Genomic DNA, 13,825 nt, shown 5'->3' on the forward strand with positions numbered 1-13,825 from the left:
GTTCTTAGATGTTTCACACATACTGTACCTCAAAGTGACAGACCAAGACTTCAATTCATATCAGAAAGTCATAAGAACTAGGTAAAAAAGAACTTAAGTATTGGTGAATTGAAAAAAATGAGAAGTAATGAGATTTCATCTTTGAGGCATGCATGATGCAAACGATCATTGCCATGATGAATAATTTTGAGGAGACTTTGATATACAAGCATCTTTTAGAAATTGCCATATCCTTTGTTATGATGTGTGACATTTCATAAAAGGCTGCTGCCACTAACACAGATTTTAAGCACAGCTAAGAAAACAGAATATCTGTTTCAATTAGAGCTGATAAGGGTCTGTCTCATTTTAATATCAGTTCTGAATGATAGAAAATTCCATAATGGAAAGCAGAAAGTCCAAAATTTAATTTTACATTGTTCCAAAATGTTTAAATTACACATTGAGTTTAATTTACCTGTTTTAAGATGTAAAAATCTATAAACGTGTAAAGAGTAAGAACAAAGTCTGCAAAGAAGAGGTGACCACTTATCTCATTTGGTGCGTAGCTAACTTAAAGATCTTTCAGCCATTTCTTGAAAGAATCCAAGAAATCCAGTCTTACAACAGGGCTGTGTACGCTGTTCCAGACTCCCACAAGTTATTGTACAACTTATACCCCTTATTATATAAAAAAATTTGGAATCTTTGCATCAGGCCCATTTTTCTAAAACATTATTTTATCTTGTCAGTCTAGGGTATTCCTTTAAGTGAATGCATTTTATTGCTGTTTTCTAGACTTACTGTATTACACAACAGCAAAGTCTTCTTAATGTGGTAACCAAATGTGAACATAATAACCTAAATGAGGCCAACAAAACAATCCCTGCATTCACTTAACTAAATATTCCTGTATCATTTTTCTTTTACATGTAAAGAATGTACTTATGTATCAAAATAAACCTTTTCCCCATAAGTAGGCTTTTTAATCAATCTTATCAATCCTTCCTATCCCATCGTAAATGTGTGGTATATTTTTGCTTTTCTCATTTTAAAACAAAAACTATAAATATGGTGGGAAACACTGTGCTTGAAGAGGCTATTTATGAATGTCATGCCCAGCACTGAAAAGGGCAATGTCTGACATGAATTATAAATGGGTTACTGCTTATGATGTTTGAAATGTAAATTTACCATTAAAAGTTAATTATAAAATGTTTTGGAGAAACGTGAATATATTTAAATAAATTTTCTATAGAAATGTTCTATTCAACAATCCATTATCAGCATGCCACTTATCCTGATGAAGTTTGCAAAAAGCCAGAGCCTATTCTGAAAGCATAGGGTTCAAGAAAGGACTAAGAGCACACAAGTGCTCCTCAACTGGTTTGGACGCCAGTCCTTCAAAGGCCATCGGGAAAGGGAAAATTTCAAATTGCCAATCAAATCTAGACTGCACAATTTTGGAAGCATGGAAAAATACAAAAGACACATAAAGCGCCTGATAAAAACAAACAAGAACAAGGGATGAATATCCAAAGCCTGCTGTCCTAGAAATCTATTTAAATATTTAAGCTGTTTTAAATATAGAGATGTCAAAAATGATCATTTTTATTAGATTTTCTAATGTAAGGAAAAATACCAGATAATTAATCTAATGAATGTTTCTGCTCATGAATAAACTTTTCTTAAATTTGATAAATTTATTAAAAATAAAGTTTAAATATTCCTTCTCATACAGTATTTGATTGTGAAATACTAAATTTAGATAAATACATTACAGGTTAGCAAAGTTTCAAAGGCAATTTACGTCTTTGCTTTTGTACACAGTTTTTGCTCTACCAAGAATGTCATTGTAAAATAGTAAACTTGTTCTCAGTCCAAGTTCAATATTTATTGGATTCTCATCTCATTAATGTAAAATCATAAAGATAATTGAGTGATTTAGCTGAAAGAAAATGAAAGCTGCTATTATTCTGTTCCCTTAACAGCAATGCAGCCGGAAGTGCTCGTTAGTTATAGTATTTGTTCCTTGAATAGAATTGTAGAAATTATTCATACTTATCTATTCTTCAGGGTAATAAGCAAATAAACATTGTAGAAACTCATGTCTAATCTATCAGACACTAAAATAAAAAATGAAGAGGAAAACTAAATGTTTAAAGCAAAAATATATAGAGATATCCAAGACTATAACATTTGTAATATATTCCTGTTCCCATACAGTACATCATATACATAATTCAGTCTCATAAACTCTATCAGATGAGATCTGCTATTGGGTGCTTTGTAAGTCTCCAAATTCTTTTTAAAATTGTCCATTAGGGGCCCTGGGTTCAATACTGTACACGGGGTGCAATTTGTTCTCCCCATGTTTGTATTGCGTTCCTCTCAGTGTTCCAGTTTCCTTCCACAGTCCAAAAACATACTGTTATGTTAGCTGGCTTGTGGGAGACCTGGCCCTGGTGTGAGTGTGTGCATGTCTGTGTGTGCCCTATGTGTGTGCTCCACCTCGTGCCCGTTGCTTGCCAAGATAGGCTCCGGCATCCCTGCAATGGCAAATTGGATGAAGCACTTAGAAAATTGTTTACTATTCTAAAACATAATGTGTACAACTTCACCAAGTTACAAAGCACCATAAGAGAGGGCTTAAAAATTTCAGTTACCAAAACAATGACAGTGTCGTGCAGGGGCCCATCTGTTTGAAGAGTCTCCATGTTGTCCTCCATGCTGTAGTCCCACTCCACTCCCAGCTCAATAAAGCTCCTTGATTTTGTTTCCTCTCCCTTCCCATTTAGAATATAATGCCCTGTTGCTTGGTTCTTGATAGCTGAAATCAATAATTTGTTAGAAGCCATCTTTCATCTTATCATTAACAATGTCAATCAGTGAAAGATTTATTGTACTGATTCCTGTAAAGCGCATGACATAAGATGTAACTAACACATGTACAAAAAATGAATTGGTTGAGATTTATACCCTTATTCCTGCTCTGATGAAAATAACCATAGATGACATACAGTTCCTATTGAGAATTAGTACACATCCATAGAAAGCCTTTGGTTATTTTCATAAGGAAATAAGAATTTTATTTCAGCCCAACTCCACAGAAAAACCTGATTTCTGAAGCTGATATTGAAACAGTCAAAAGAAATAATCAAATGTAATGTAATGCTGGTTCTAAAATTCCTTTGCCCATTTCACTCACATGAAAATATTTTATTAATTCAAGGAATTATTTAACCTGAAACTAGCTAATCCTTTCTAGCAAATTCATTTTGGCTGTTGCTGTTAATTAAACAACACCCTTTTAGTGCAGATGTGTAGTTAGGTCAATCAGCCGTTTCTTTGTTCATTCTGCATACATAAATTTGGAAAGATATACATCTCTCCTATGGATAATTAAAGTGCACGCTTTCAACAAAAAAGAGATTATCCTTGATATATTTTTTCACTGTTTACCTATACATTGTGTCAAATGTCCTGATTTAGAGGAGAATTCACACTTTCATCTCCAGCTTCAAATCAGATTGTTCTTGCAGGATCAATATTGTGAATTGAATATTTTTTTCAGTATCATATATAGTGTGCTGTTCATTTAATTATAAATTCAATTTTATTTAAATATATTAAAATTATATTAAATATATAAAATCACTATACTACTGTAAAGGATTTAATGATTAACATTTATTGTAAATAGTATCATGTGCTTTCCATAATTTGCTATATATTCCTAGATCCTCACATAATTTAAAACAAAAACATACCTTTAAATCAAATTAGGAGTTGAAAATAGGAGCAAAAATAGTGAAATATATATATCACTTAATTTAATAAAATAAAATTACCTTACAATCATACATCAATGAACATCATATACTATTGTAATACATATATTATATTACACGATGCCAAACACAAGTAAAAGTATTTAAGAAAGAATAGTAACTAGTTTCTTTAGGCGCACAATAATAGATGTGTTTTTTTTAATCTACAAAGCTCCAAGAAAGGTGCAGTGAAGAAAAGTGCAAAGAGACATCTTACCTAGAAGGTTAAAATGCAGTTCAACTAATTTGACAACAGCTTTTTTCATACAAAGGGCAGTCATTTATTTCTTAATTGTCTTTCATTTAAGAATGCAAAATCTTATTTTTTTGTACTAAGAAATTGAAAGAAATAAATTATTAAATAAATCTAATTTCACTATCATAATACATCATACATTTTCCACTGTAAGCAATGGAAATTTGTAGTTTCTTAATGAAAACTTGTCAAAACTTGCCAAAAATGATGCATACTGTACCTGTAAAGTAAGCCAAAGTAACAATTGAATGCCTATCAAGTAAAATTTAAATATCTATTGTTGAATTTCAGCTGTAGCTAAGACATTGCTCTTCGAATAAATTGATCCCTTTTGACTTCTAATATAATGTATTATGACTATGCATGTTATATACAAATTATGCAACTACTGTATGTATGTTATGTATTTCTACTACAAGTGTAGTTCTACTACACTGAAACATAATAGAATCACAATGTATAATTTAGTATGTTTTTACTTCTGTCCTGATCAATTACTTTTGACTTGTTATCTAATACTTAAGACTAGTGTGAAATTACTGTGTTCCCTTAACAGCAAAGCAGCAGTAGTTCAATGACAGATGTTTCTCAGAGAAAATGTCCTTAACTTCATTGCATGATTGGTGATTCATTAGATTGCCTGTCAGAAACATTTTAAAATATCTACATTTAGCATGTATAATATATGCAGGTTGGACAGAATGAATTATGTTTCATGGTATGGAAAAATAACAATTGTATACTGTTATTTGAATATATTTCCATTTTAATATATATCTGCAAATAAAAAATAAAAAAGACTATGTGGATGTCTACAAAAAATAAAGTGGAATGGGAAACATCAATGCTTAAAATCTAGATGTAAAGTAATGCCAAAAATAACAGCAATTATTTTTAAAAAGTAAATTGCTGCAAAATAAGTATTATTTCAAGTGGGCATTGTGTTTTTAGTTTGATCAATCTTTTTCCTTATTCTAAACAATAGCTTTCTAGGTATTTTTAGTCTGGATCACTTTAAGATAAAGCATCCTACACCAATTAATCTTTGCAATGAAGGAAGTAGCAGAAGCTGTGAGGAGCACTTTAATTGGTGTTCTGTTGATCTGGATGTGCAATTAAGGTCTGTTTCTTTAGCAGATACTGGGAAACTGTTTATACTTACTGTGGCATATTGTTTCAGTTTCAAAAAATGTTACTTTATTTTTTTCCAACCAATGCCACATAAATAAATACAACCACTATTATCCATTTCCAGCATATTAAAAGTATTGTAATGAAGGTATGAGTGGTGGTACTTGTATTCTGTAATGATGATTGTAATTAAAACATTCAGATGGAGTGAACGAGCAAAGATTTATCATCAAGTGGTGATTTTCACTCATCAAGACCAAGTTCCTCACCTTTCACTAGTTTTATCTCTCATAATTATGAAACTTTCTTAAGTATTTCAGTAAGAAACTCTGAAAGACCACCAGAAATTCCAACTTCTTTGGCAATATTCTCTCTGATAAATACTGCTGTTTTATTGATGTGTTTGAGCTTAGCTTTGAATGTAAAGGCCTTTTGGCACAGCCTTGGTGAAGTGCCTTTTGTAAAACAAACATGATTATTGACATCTACACTGTTTTTTTTCTCAAAATCTTACCTCCTTCCATTACCACAACCAAAATAAATCACAGTGTTAGTAAACCTATTTTTTTTCTTACTTTATTGAGGAACTACTCAGTTGCAAATATTTGTAAATATCTCTCCACGATTTCAATCTGGCATTAAATGTCACTTACCAAGAATGTGAGGAGAACCCTCATGTTCTTGAATGATCACATGTCTAGCACCAGCTTGGATGTCAAACATCTTAAGGTAACCTTTGTAAGTATTTTGATCAGTGATGAAAGCACAGATTAAAAAAAAAAGATAATAGAAGCAGTTAGTTGAGCAATGAAGAGAATTTTTCATGCAGAACTGGACATCATTCTATGTAGAAGGCATTTGCACTACTGTATATCTAAAAAATGCTATGTCATGCAAGTCTGAAGAAGAAAATTCCCCTGCATTTCAAGGCAAAAGGTTTAGCCATTCTGCTTAGAACACCATTTTCAGGTGTCTGCTGATATTATGCTGCTACAATTATTTCTAGCTGGTTGGTTATAAATGCATTAAATAGCATTAAAAATGGAAAAACCTTTTGCCATTTGTAGAACAGTGATAAGTTAGAAGCAGAAATACTGCAAAATAGCCTTCTTTTCTACTTCATTGATGTCCAGTTTTCTGCAATCTTTTGTGACTCACCAAGAATATTTCTAGAATCCTCTGTTTCATTCAGCAACACATTTCTAGCTCCTTTAGGTATTAAGAATGCTCCTCTTGTTTTCCCTTTAAATGAAATTGATGAGTTAGTTTGGATTATGACTCCTTTTTCATTGACTACTGTTGGCAGTTTCACTGTTTAATCTTTTTATTAAAATGAAGAATAATACTGTATAAGCATCTGTATATTACTGTTAAAAATGGCATATTAATGTTAACAAATAATTTAACATTAAGTTAATACTATCGCTTCCCCTATTTCCTCTCCAGTAGTTTGGCTATATAGACACATACTGTATGCAATCTGGTGGGGTCTGGTGGGCAGATTTGACTGAATAGTTCAAAATTCTTCAAAGGGTCAATAAAGTCAAATAGGTGCTTTATTGTAATGTTAACAGAGAGGCCCAGAGCTGGGAAAATTATTTGTATTCAGATATAATAACAGACATCTCTTCTTTATAGAAAAAAATTCAGTTATACACTGCACAATTGCAGAACACAATATACAGAACCCAATTGCCATCTTATACCTCTGATGTCATTGTTTGTATTCAAACCGTACTGGATGAGATTATTGAATATTGACCTCCGAATAATCATTGACAAGGCATTTGCAATTTAATCAAGCATTTGCCCTCAAAATATACAACAAATTACTTTCAAAAGCTTAATGTTGCTCCTTCGTCAGTATGTAATTAAATTTGAAGAGCAAACCATGGATGAAAGTAATCATTTTAAGGAAAATGGCTGCGAAATCCATCCCTCATGATTTAAAACTGTAAACCATAAATACCATTCTATGTTAAGGATTAAGTAACATACTACAGTAACTGATAAAGCAGTCAATGAAATAGAAGACATTAAGGGGGGAGAAATTAAGAGCAGTTAATATTAGATACTTGCAGGTTTTGTTTTCCAACAAATGGTTTTCTTTATGGCATCTCTTGCTTAATTGTTTTCCTGTTAAAAAAGTTGAATTTTAAATTTAAAAAAAGGATAGAAAAACTATGAAGCATTCCTCCATCTTCTTACCTTCATAATATGTAATAGTTTGAAAAGCAACAACCAGAACATATTCTTCCGAAGGAACATTTGTTGTTCTGCATGCTGCCTGTGTTATTGTTAAGTTACAAACATTGTTAAAAAGAAATAACAGTTTTCAGCCTCTTCTGCAGCCAGGCTCTCTGTTTAGTGAATAAAATTAAAAATGTAATACTGACTTTTGCACTGAAATCAGCACCTGTTAATAAGCACATCAGCTCAGATAAAACTGAGGTTCAATGGCTAATAGGACACTGCTCCTCTGATGATCACCTGCATTGTTGAGTTGCCTTCAGACACCCACTCAGACAAGCTGGTGTCAGAAAGATTTCATGAGTCATGATTTCAATGTCTTAAGAGTCAAGGGCGGCTAGGCAGGGAGTTAGCAATGTCACCCACAGTAAGCTGTGACAGCAGCAGGACCTTAATAAGCACATTCTAACCTCCTGCCACTTGACCTCGCATCACTAGACCAAGGTTTTGAAAAGTAGAATAGATCATACTTCACATCAGCTGCTGAACTGAATTTTTTTAATGCTAAAACTGCAAACCCAATCATTTTAAAAAGAGGCTCAAATGTAGATCTTAAACCATTTTGATACTAAGCTATTGGTGGTCAAAAAATCTCTAAAAAGGAAAAATTCTATAACTTTTAGATACTGTCTGTTTAGATAAGATTTAGAATTTCTTGCCCTTAATTCTATATTTTATGTTTTCTTTACCTTGACCCAGTAAGTGCAGATTTAGAACCAATGTCAGTTTTGAGCAAATAAAACAGATATTACTGATAAAAAAATGTGGAGACCCATTACATTTTAAACCCAAAAAAAGAACATAAGGGATATTAAGTGAAGATAACATAAATTACTGAGCTAAGCAATGTTCCATTAATCTATTAAAAATGATTATTGGAACACTAAACTAATGATACCAGATGCTGAATTTTACTTAACAATAAATTTTGACAATAAAAATGTTTTCAGTCTGCAATACACACACATTTAGGCGTGTGCCATTCAGTACCATTCTAAATCTGCCTCCTTAAAAGAAATAGTTCTTGTCAGTGACCTCCTTTCAAAGCAATGTATGTATATATAGTACATCAATATATCATTGTGAGAAAGAAACTCAAATTTACTCTTACGTCTGAAATCAAGTTTTCATTAAATTCATTACAGGTTTTTTATGTTTTGAAAGATTAAGCTATCCTGTTCACTTATTTGTATTTTTACTATTATACCCTCAGATCACAGCAACAACCCAAGTAATGCAAGACAAAACCGAGGGTAGGTAAAAGAGCTCCTCTAACCCTATTCACACATTATGCCTTTCATCTCTTTTACATTGCAAACACAGCACTTTACAAGAGCCTTTAGATTTAGTTTGCCAAAAGGATCTGTACTAGGTTCACTGCTCTTCTTAATGTAGATTGATGGTATAGAGTCTGGTATAGTTAGTAAAGCAGTCAAGCTTGTAGATGAAACCAACAAATAATTCTTAGCAAACAAAAAAAGCAGCAGATGAAATTCAAAAAGATTAAGATAAAGTTTAAGACTGGGCAAACACTGGTCAGAGGACATTTAAAGCAGATATGAGCAGGAATTGAGATATGAGCAGCCAAAAGGTAGTTTAAAGAAGGTAGAAATATAAAACTGGAGAGGCTGAGCTAGAAGAAGCTACTTAGGAAAAAGATTTAGGTATTAGTGTTGACACCTTCTTTACCTAAAGACAATGTGGGGAAGCAATAAACAATGTTAGGATATGGATTCAAAAGTGTAGAATTGAATTCAAGGGATATAAAGTTGCAATTCGTTTGTAAGGTCTCATTTAGAATATTGTGTACAATTCTGAAAAGATACTGCTGCTCTGGAAATTATCCAGAGAAGAGCAAGTGGAGCATAAATGAATGTCTTCCACTGACAAGCTGGAAGAACTGAACCTTTATAGTCTTACACAGATAGGTCTATAAGGGGATCAGTTACAAGTATTCATTATCCTCAAAGGCATTAAATCCCATCTTAGTGGACTTATTTGGTATAAACAAGAAACATCAAATAAAGGACACAGGTGAAAATGACATGAAAGTTCCTATAAAACTAAGAACAAATGTGAATCAAATGCTTGGCATATACTGTACAGTACACCATGTTTGTCACCATGTTTTTGTGCAGTCCAAGAAAGGTTTGTTCTTAAAAGAATCCTACCTGCTTTTTTTGGAGTGCGGGTGATTGTTCCCTTGACAGTTCTGCAGTGAGAATTATCTCCTCCGCACACACCACACTTATCATCCATTTTGTTGGACCCAATTTCTCTGTCACAACCCACTTTCTAAAAACCAATAAAGCAGCAGTAGAAAAACACTACATCAGTGTTTAATGTTTCAAATATATCAAATCAATCCTGATGTTTGTTAATTGTTTTTTTGTCAATTACTTTGAAAATGAAAAGAACTGAATCTGAAGCTTAAATGTCGAGAGATATATTTAAATTGTGTCTGAAAGCCAAAATAAGGCTGAAAGATCTTTTTCTTTACTTAATTTTTCACCCTTTACATTTATTTTTTAGCATATTTAACAAAAGAATGACTTCTGTACCCCGAAAAATACATAATAGAAAATAAATTCACTTTTAATCTTTAACTTTAAATCTTACTGAATTATCCGGTCTTAAAGATCCAAACGGATATCTTTATACAGTAGATGTTACTTTTATAGATTTATAAACATAGCTTTTCTGTAGTTAATTAGGTATTGAGCAAGCTCAAGTTCTATTTTGTCAATATTTTGTTAATTTTAGCTACAAATAGAGCATTTGTTCAAGTTGTTACACAGAGGGCTACTTAATTCCAATTGTATACAGCTGTATAATAGGAAAAAACGTTTCCTGCCAAGAGAAAAGTAAAGTGTTTTTTGTTTTCAGAAAATATCATAAAAAGAAAAAATGTAGATTCTGATAAATGAGGTGATATACTGAATAGAATCCAGTTAATAATCAATATAGTGACTTTTTAATTACTTCTGGTGTTTTTCTGGCATTTGCACATACAGTGCACGTGAGAACTGCATCACATTTGGTATGCACAATTTAGGAAATTGACATCCTTAGTTAATTAAAACACACATAATGTGGAAGCATATTGACTACCAGAATAATCTTACACAAGTCTTTAAAGCAATTAGAAAATGCATGAATGAATTGAATTAATCAATACTGGCTGCAGGGGAGCCAGAGCCTATCCCAGCAAGCAAAGGGCACAAAGAAGGTTACATCGTGGACAGGAAGCCCATCCATCACAGGACACACACAGATATAGACATGAATACATTCACATCAGGGCCAATTCTCAAAGAAGCCAGTTAACATACCAGTATGTCTTTGGACTGGGGAAGCACCCACTGGAAACTCACAAGAACATACAAGCTCCACACAGATAGCCCCCAAGTCCAGAATAGAACCCAGAGCCCCAGCACTGTGCAGCAGCAATGCTAACCACTACACCATCATGACCTCTTTAATTATAATTAACTCAATTTTTCAGTGTCCAAAAATGCAATGTACACAAGTTCCACATGCATCAGGTGTGGAATATGCCATTTCTTTTTATAATTTGACCTTCTTGTATTCCAGTTAATATAATAATGGTGGAAAGTAAGCAATCTTGTAAAAGTTCAGTTCTGTGTAGGACAACATTGTAATTATACATACAGCACAAGTTATGTACCAATCCCTTTTTAACTTGTGATTAGAAGACTTTAAATCATTTTATCTCAGTCAACAAGGTACACAGAATTAGAATTCTACTGTATAGAAATAGATGCAAAAATATGTGTTTTTTCTCGCTATGGCTCTTTCTAAGTAGTATCACAATATCATCCTACATACTGTAAGTATTTTATTTAAAACACTATCTTTTGTCAATTCATATGAGTGAATAATTCATTTCTCAATATTTTTGCTATTGTTATCTGTCAGTTCTTCCATATAAACATTTTCACATTCTTTTCTGTTTGTGTTGATGTGCCATTTATTTGTTGATAGGTTATGGCTCCATATGATGATATACAGTATGTCATAAAACTGTGCTTTGGAAAATGTTACACACAAAAGCAACCAGCAGTTTGGGAGCTTATTAAGGTGTTTCAAAGAGACAGTAATCAACTTACCTCTTTATGCTTATGAGACCTGCTAGCTTCAGTGGCACTATCAAATATGATAAAGTGTCATTGTTATTTAAGATGGTGTAGAACTGCATCTGTATAATTCTAGTAGTGTGACACTAAAAATGTTAATATTATTGTTTCTATAACAACCCCAAATTATTTTGTGTAAAAATGAACATTCTCTTTTACTTACCACACATTCACCGCGTACACAGATGCTATATGGGTCTTTATAAGAACATCGTGTTCCATCATGAACTAGTTGTTTCATATAAGCCAGGTCCCCCGTTTCTTTTGACTGACAGTAAAGATGACATCTTTTATTGGCTGGTAAAAAAGAAAAAAATTTCAAAATATTATTTCTATTTTTCCATATGTATGTGTAGAAGCTGAAAGTTCATAAACATCACAGATAATTAACTCACAGACTGATGCATAATTTTCTTTACATTGCTTTTATTTCATACCTGTAGTTGTATTTCATATTCAAAGGTGAAAACAGAAACTTTCTAAACAAGGTTTTCCTAATCTACAGTAAATTCCACTGTAGTGTACTATATTAAGAGCAACAACACTTGAAATCGGTGGGTTTGCTACCCTTGTGCAGATTGAAGGGTATGACCGAAATACACTTAATGCATTTCATTTGTAAATTACCAACTAGGTTGGCAACAGGTCACAAGTATTTGCTTGTATGATTTGTATCAATCCGCTAAAAGTGTAAGACAAAACATCACCACACTGCAAAGAATATGGTATGGATAAGGTTTGACTGGCATGACTTCCAAGTTATTTCTATATTTCTGGAAAAAAAAGGCACTGTATGTGTGTTACTGAAACTGAAATATTTCTTTCTTTTAAGTTTTTTTTGTGTCTTCAGACTTTTCTAGCAAAAAATTGTTGATATACAATGATTCAACTGACAGTCACAGATGTCTCTATTTGACTTTTTTCTGTAACAGCCCATATTAAGCTATTTTGTGTAAGCTTCCTACATACTCTAACAGCTCTTTACTGAGAACACACATACTGGACAGAATTTGCACCCCCTAAAGAGCAAGAGAATCTCCACTGCCATCTTTAGAAAACACTTGGGCTGTGAAATGATTTCACAAAATGATGCTTAGTTCAAAAACTAACTTCTAGAAAATGTCTCTGCCTACACACTTACAACTGGACACAATACAACTAATATTTTTCACGGCTGTGCTCACAGATAGCTCACAGATTTCAGCAACAGATAATGTAAAAACTGCATGAAGTCAAGCATTTAAAGAACAATACAATTAAGAAAATAAGGAGAAACTGACTCCGTACACTTACAGTCAGGGTGCTCATATGGCAGCCAGTGGTGCTTTGCATTCTGGAATTCAAAGTGGGAATTGCGCTGCTGACACTGTAGGGCTCTGAAATCTTCAAAATGTTTCGGGCAGTCATCGGTGTTACACAGCTGATGCTCATAGTTAATTCCCGGACAGTCCAGGCCTCCATTAGATGGTCTAGTATGTTGGTAAAAAATTATAATATTGATTACATTGTTATCATTTTAGAATTTTACCTAATATTTCATATCTTTGAGGCCTTCAAATGGCTTTTCAGCACATATCCTTTTACTCCAAAAAAGCTCCTATAAGCTCCATTAGGACATTCCAATGTTTTTGTAGCAGGTGCAGGCAATCTATTGAATAGACATCACATGAAATAAATTCACTTTGCATAATATTTCTCATCCACAAGGGTGATCAACAGAGAGTCAGAGAAAGTCACAAACCAGTAGCGTGAGTGGGCATTGTTGGTGTCAATACTGTACATCTTGATGCATGATTCTACCTTGTAATTCCTAATAATTAACGTTTTATTTACTGAAAAATACTACATGATCTTTAAGGGTTCTGGTAAATGTTATATGGATAAATATTAAGATTTGAGCCCTAAGGTAATTCTAGAAAAGTGTTTTGCCCAGCATTTTTGTCACATGTCTTCTTTTTCAAGCAATAGAACATAAGCAAGGATGGGGATTTTATACACAACTTACGTGGGGTTATTGCACTGCCGGGTTCGGAAACGAACACCTGTACCACACGACCGTGAACATGAGCCAAATCTTGTCCAGGATCCCCAGGCTCCGTCCTGTCTCACCTGGTTGGCATTTTTCCACATGCAGTGGCCTTTGTAGCACCACTGACAACCAAACAGGACACAGTCAGCATGGGAAACGGTGTGGATAAATCAAATCAATTGCTTAGAAAAAA

General features: G+C 33.2%; 1 protein-coding gene across 3 annotated transcripts in view; it reads right to left on the bottom strand.

The window, feature by feature from the left end:
• adamts3 (ADAM metallopeptidase with thrombospondin type 1 motif, 3) overlaps positions 1-13,825 on the bottom strand; it is a 101,511-nt gene that overhangs the window by 13,202 nt on the left and 74,484 nt on the right. Inside the window, exons 12-19 of one of the 3 annotated variants that reach the window (XM_088629030.1) lie at positions 13,609-13,754; positions 12,897-13,072; positions 11,767-11,900; positions 9,618-9,741; positions 7,276-7,332; positions 6,355-6,438; positions 5,850-5,930; positions 2,646-2,809 (exon numbers count right to left, since the gene is read on the bottom strand). In XM_088629030.1, coding sequence (XP_088485156.1) covers positions 2,646-2,809; positions 5,850-5,930; positions 6,355-6,438; positions 7,276-7,332; positions 9,618-9,741; positions 11,767-11,900; positions 12,897-13,072; positions 13,609-13,754 — 966 coding nt within the window. The remainder of the gene's footprint in view (positions 1-2,645; positions 2,810-5,849; positions 5,931-6,354; positions 6,439-7,275; positions 7,333-9,617; positions 9,742-11,766; positions 11,901-12,896; positions 13,073-13,608; positions 13,755-13,825) is intronic. The other 2 variants (XM_088629031.1, XM_088629032.1) reach the window with 2 other exon arrangements.

Source organism: Lepisosteus platostomus, chromosome 4 (assembly GCF_059453375.1).
Source record: "Lepisosteus platostomus isolate fLepPlt1 chromosome 4, fLepPlt1.hap1, whole genome shotgun sequence".
In the NCBI taxonomy this organism is placed as follows: domain Eukaryota; kingdom Metazoa; phylum Chordata; class Actinopteri; order Semionotiformes; family Lepisosteidae; genus Lepisosteus; species Lepisosteus platostomus.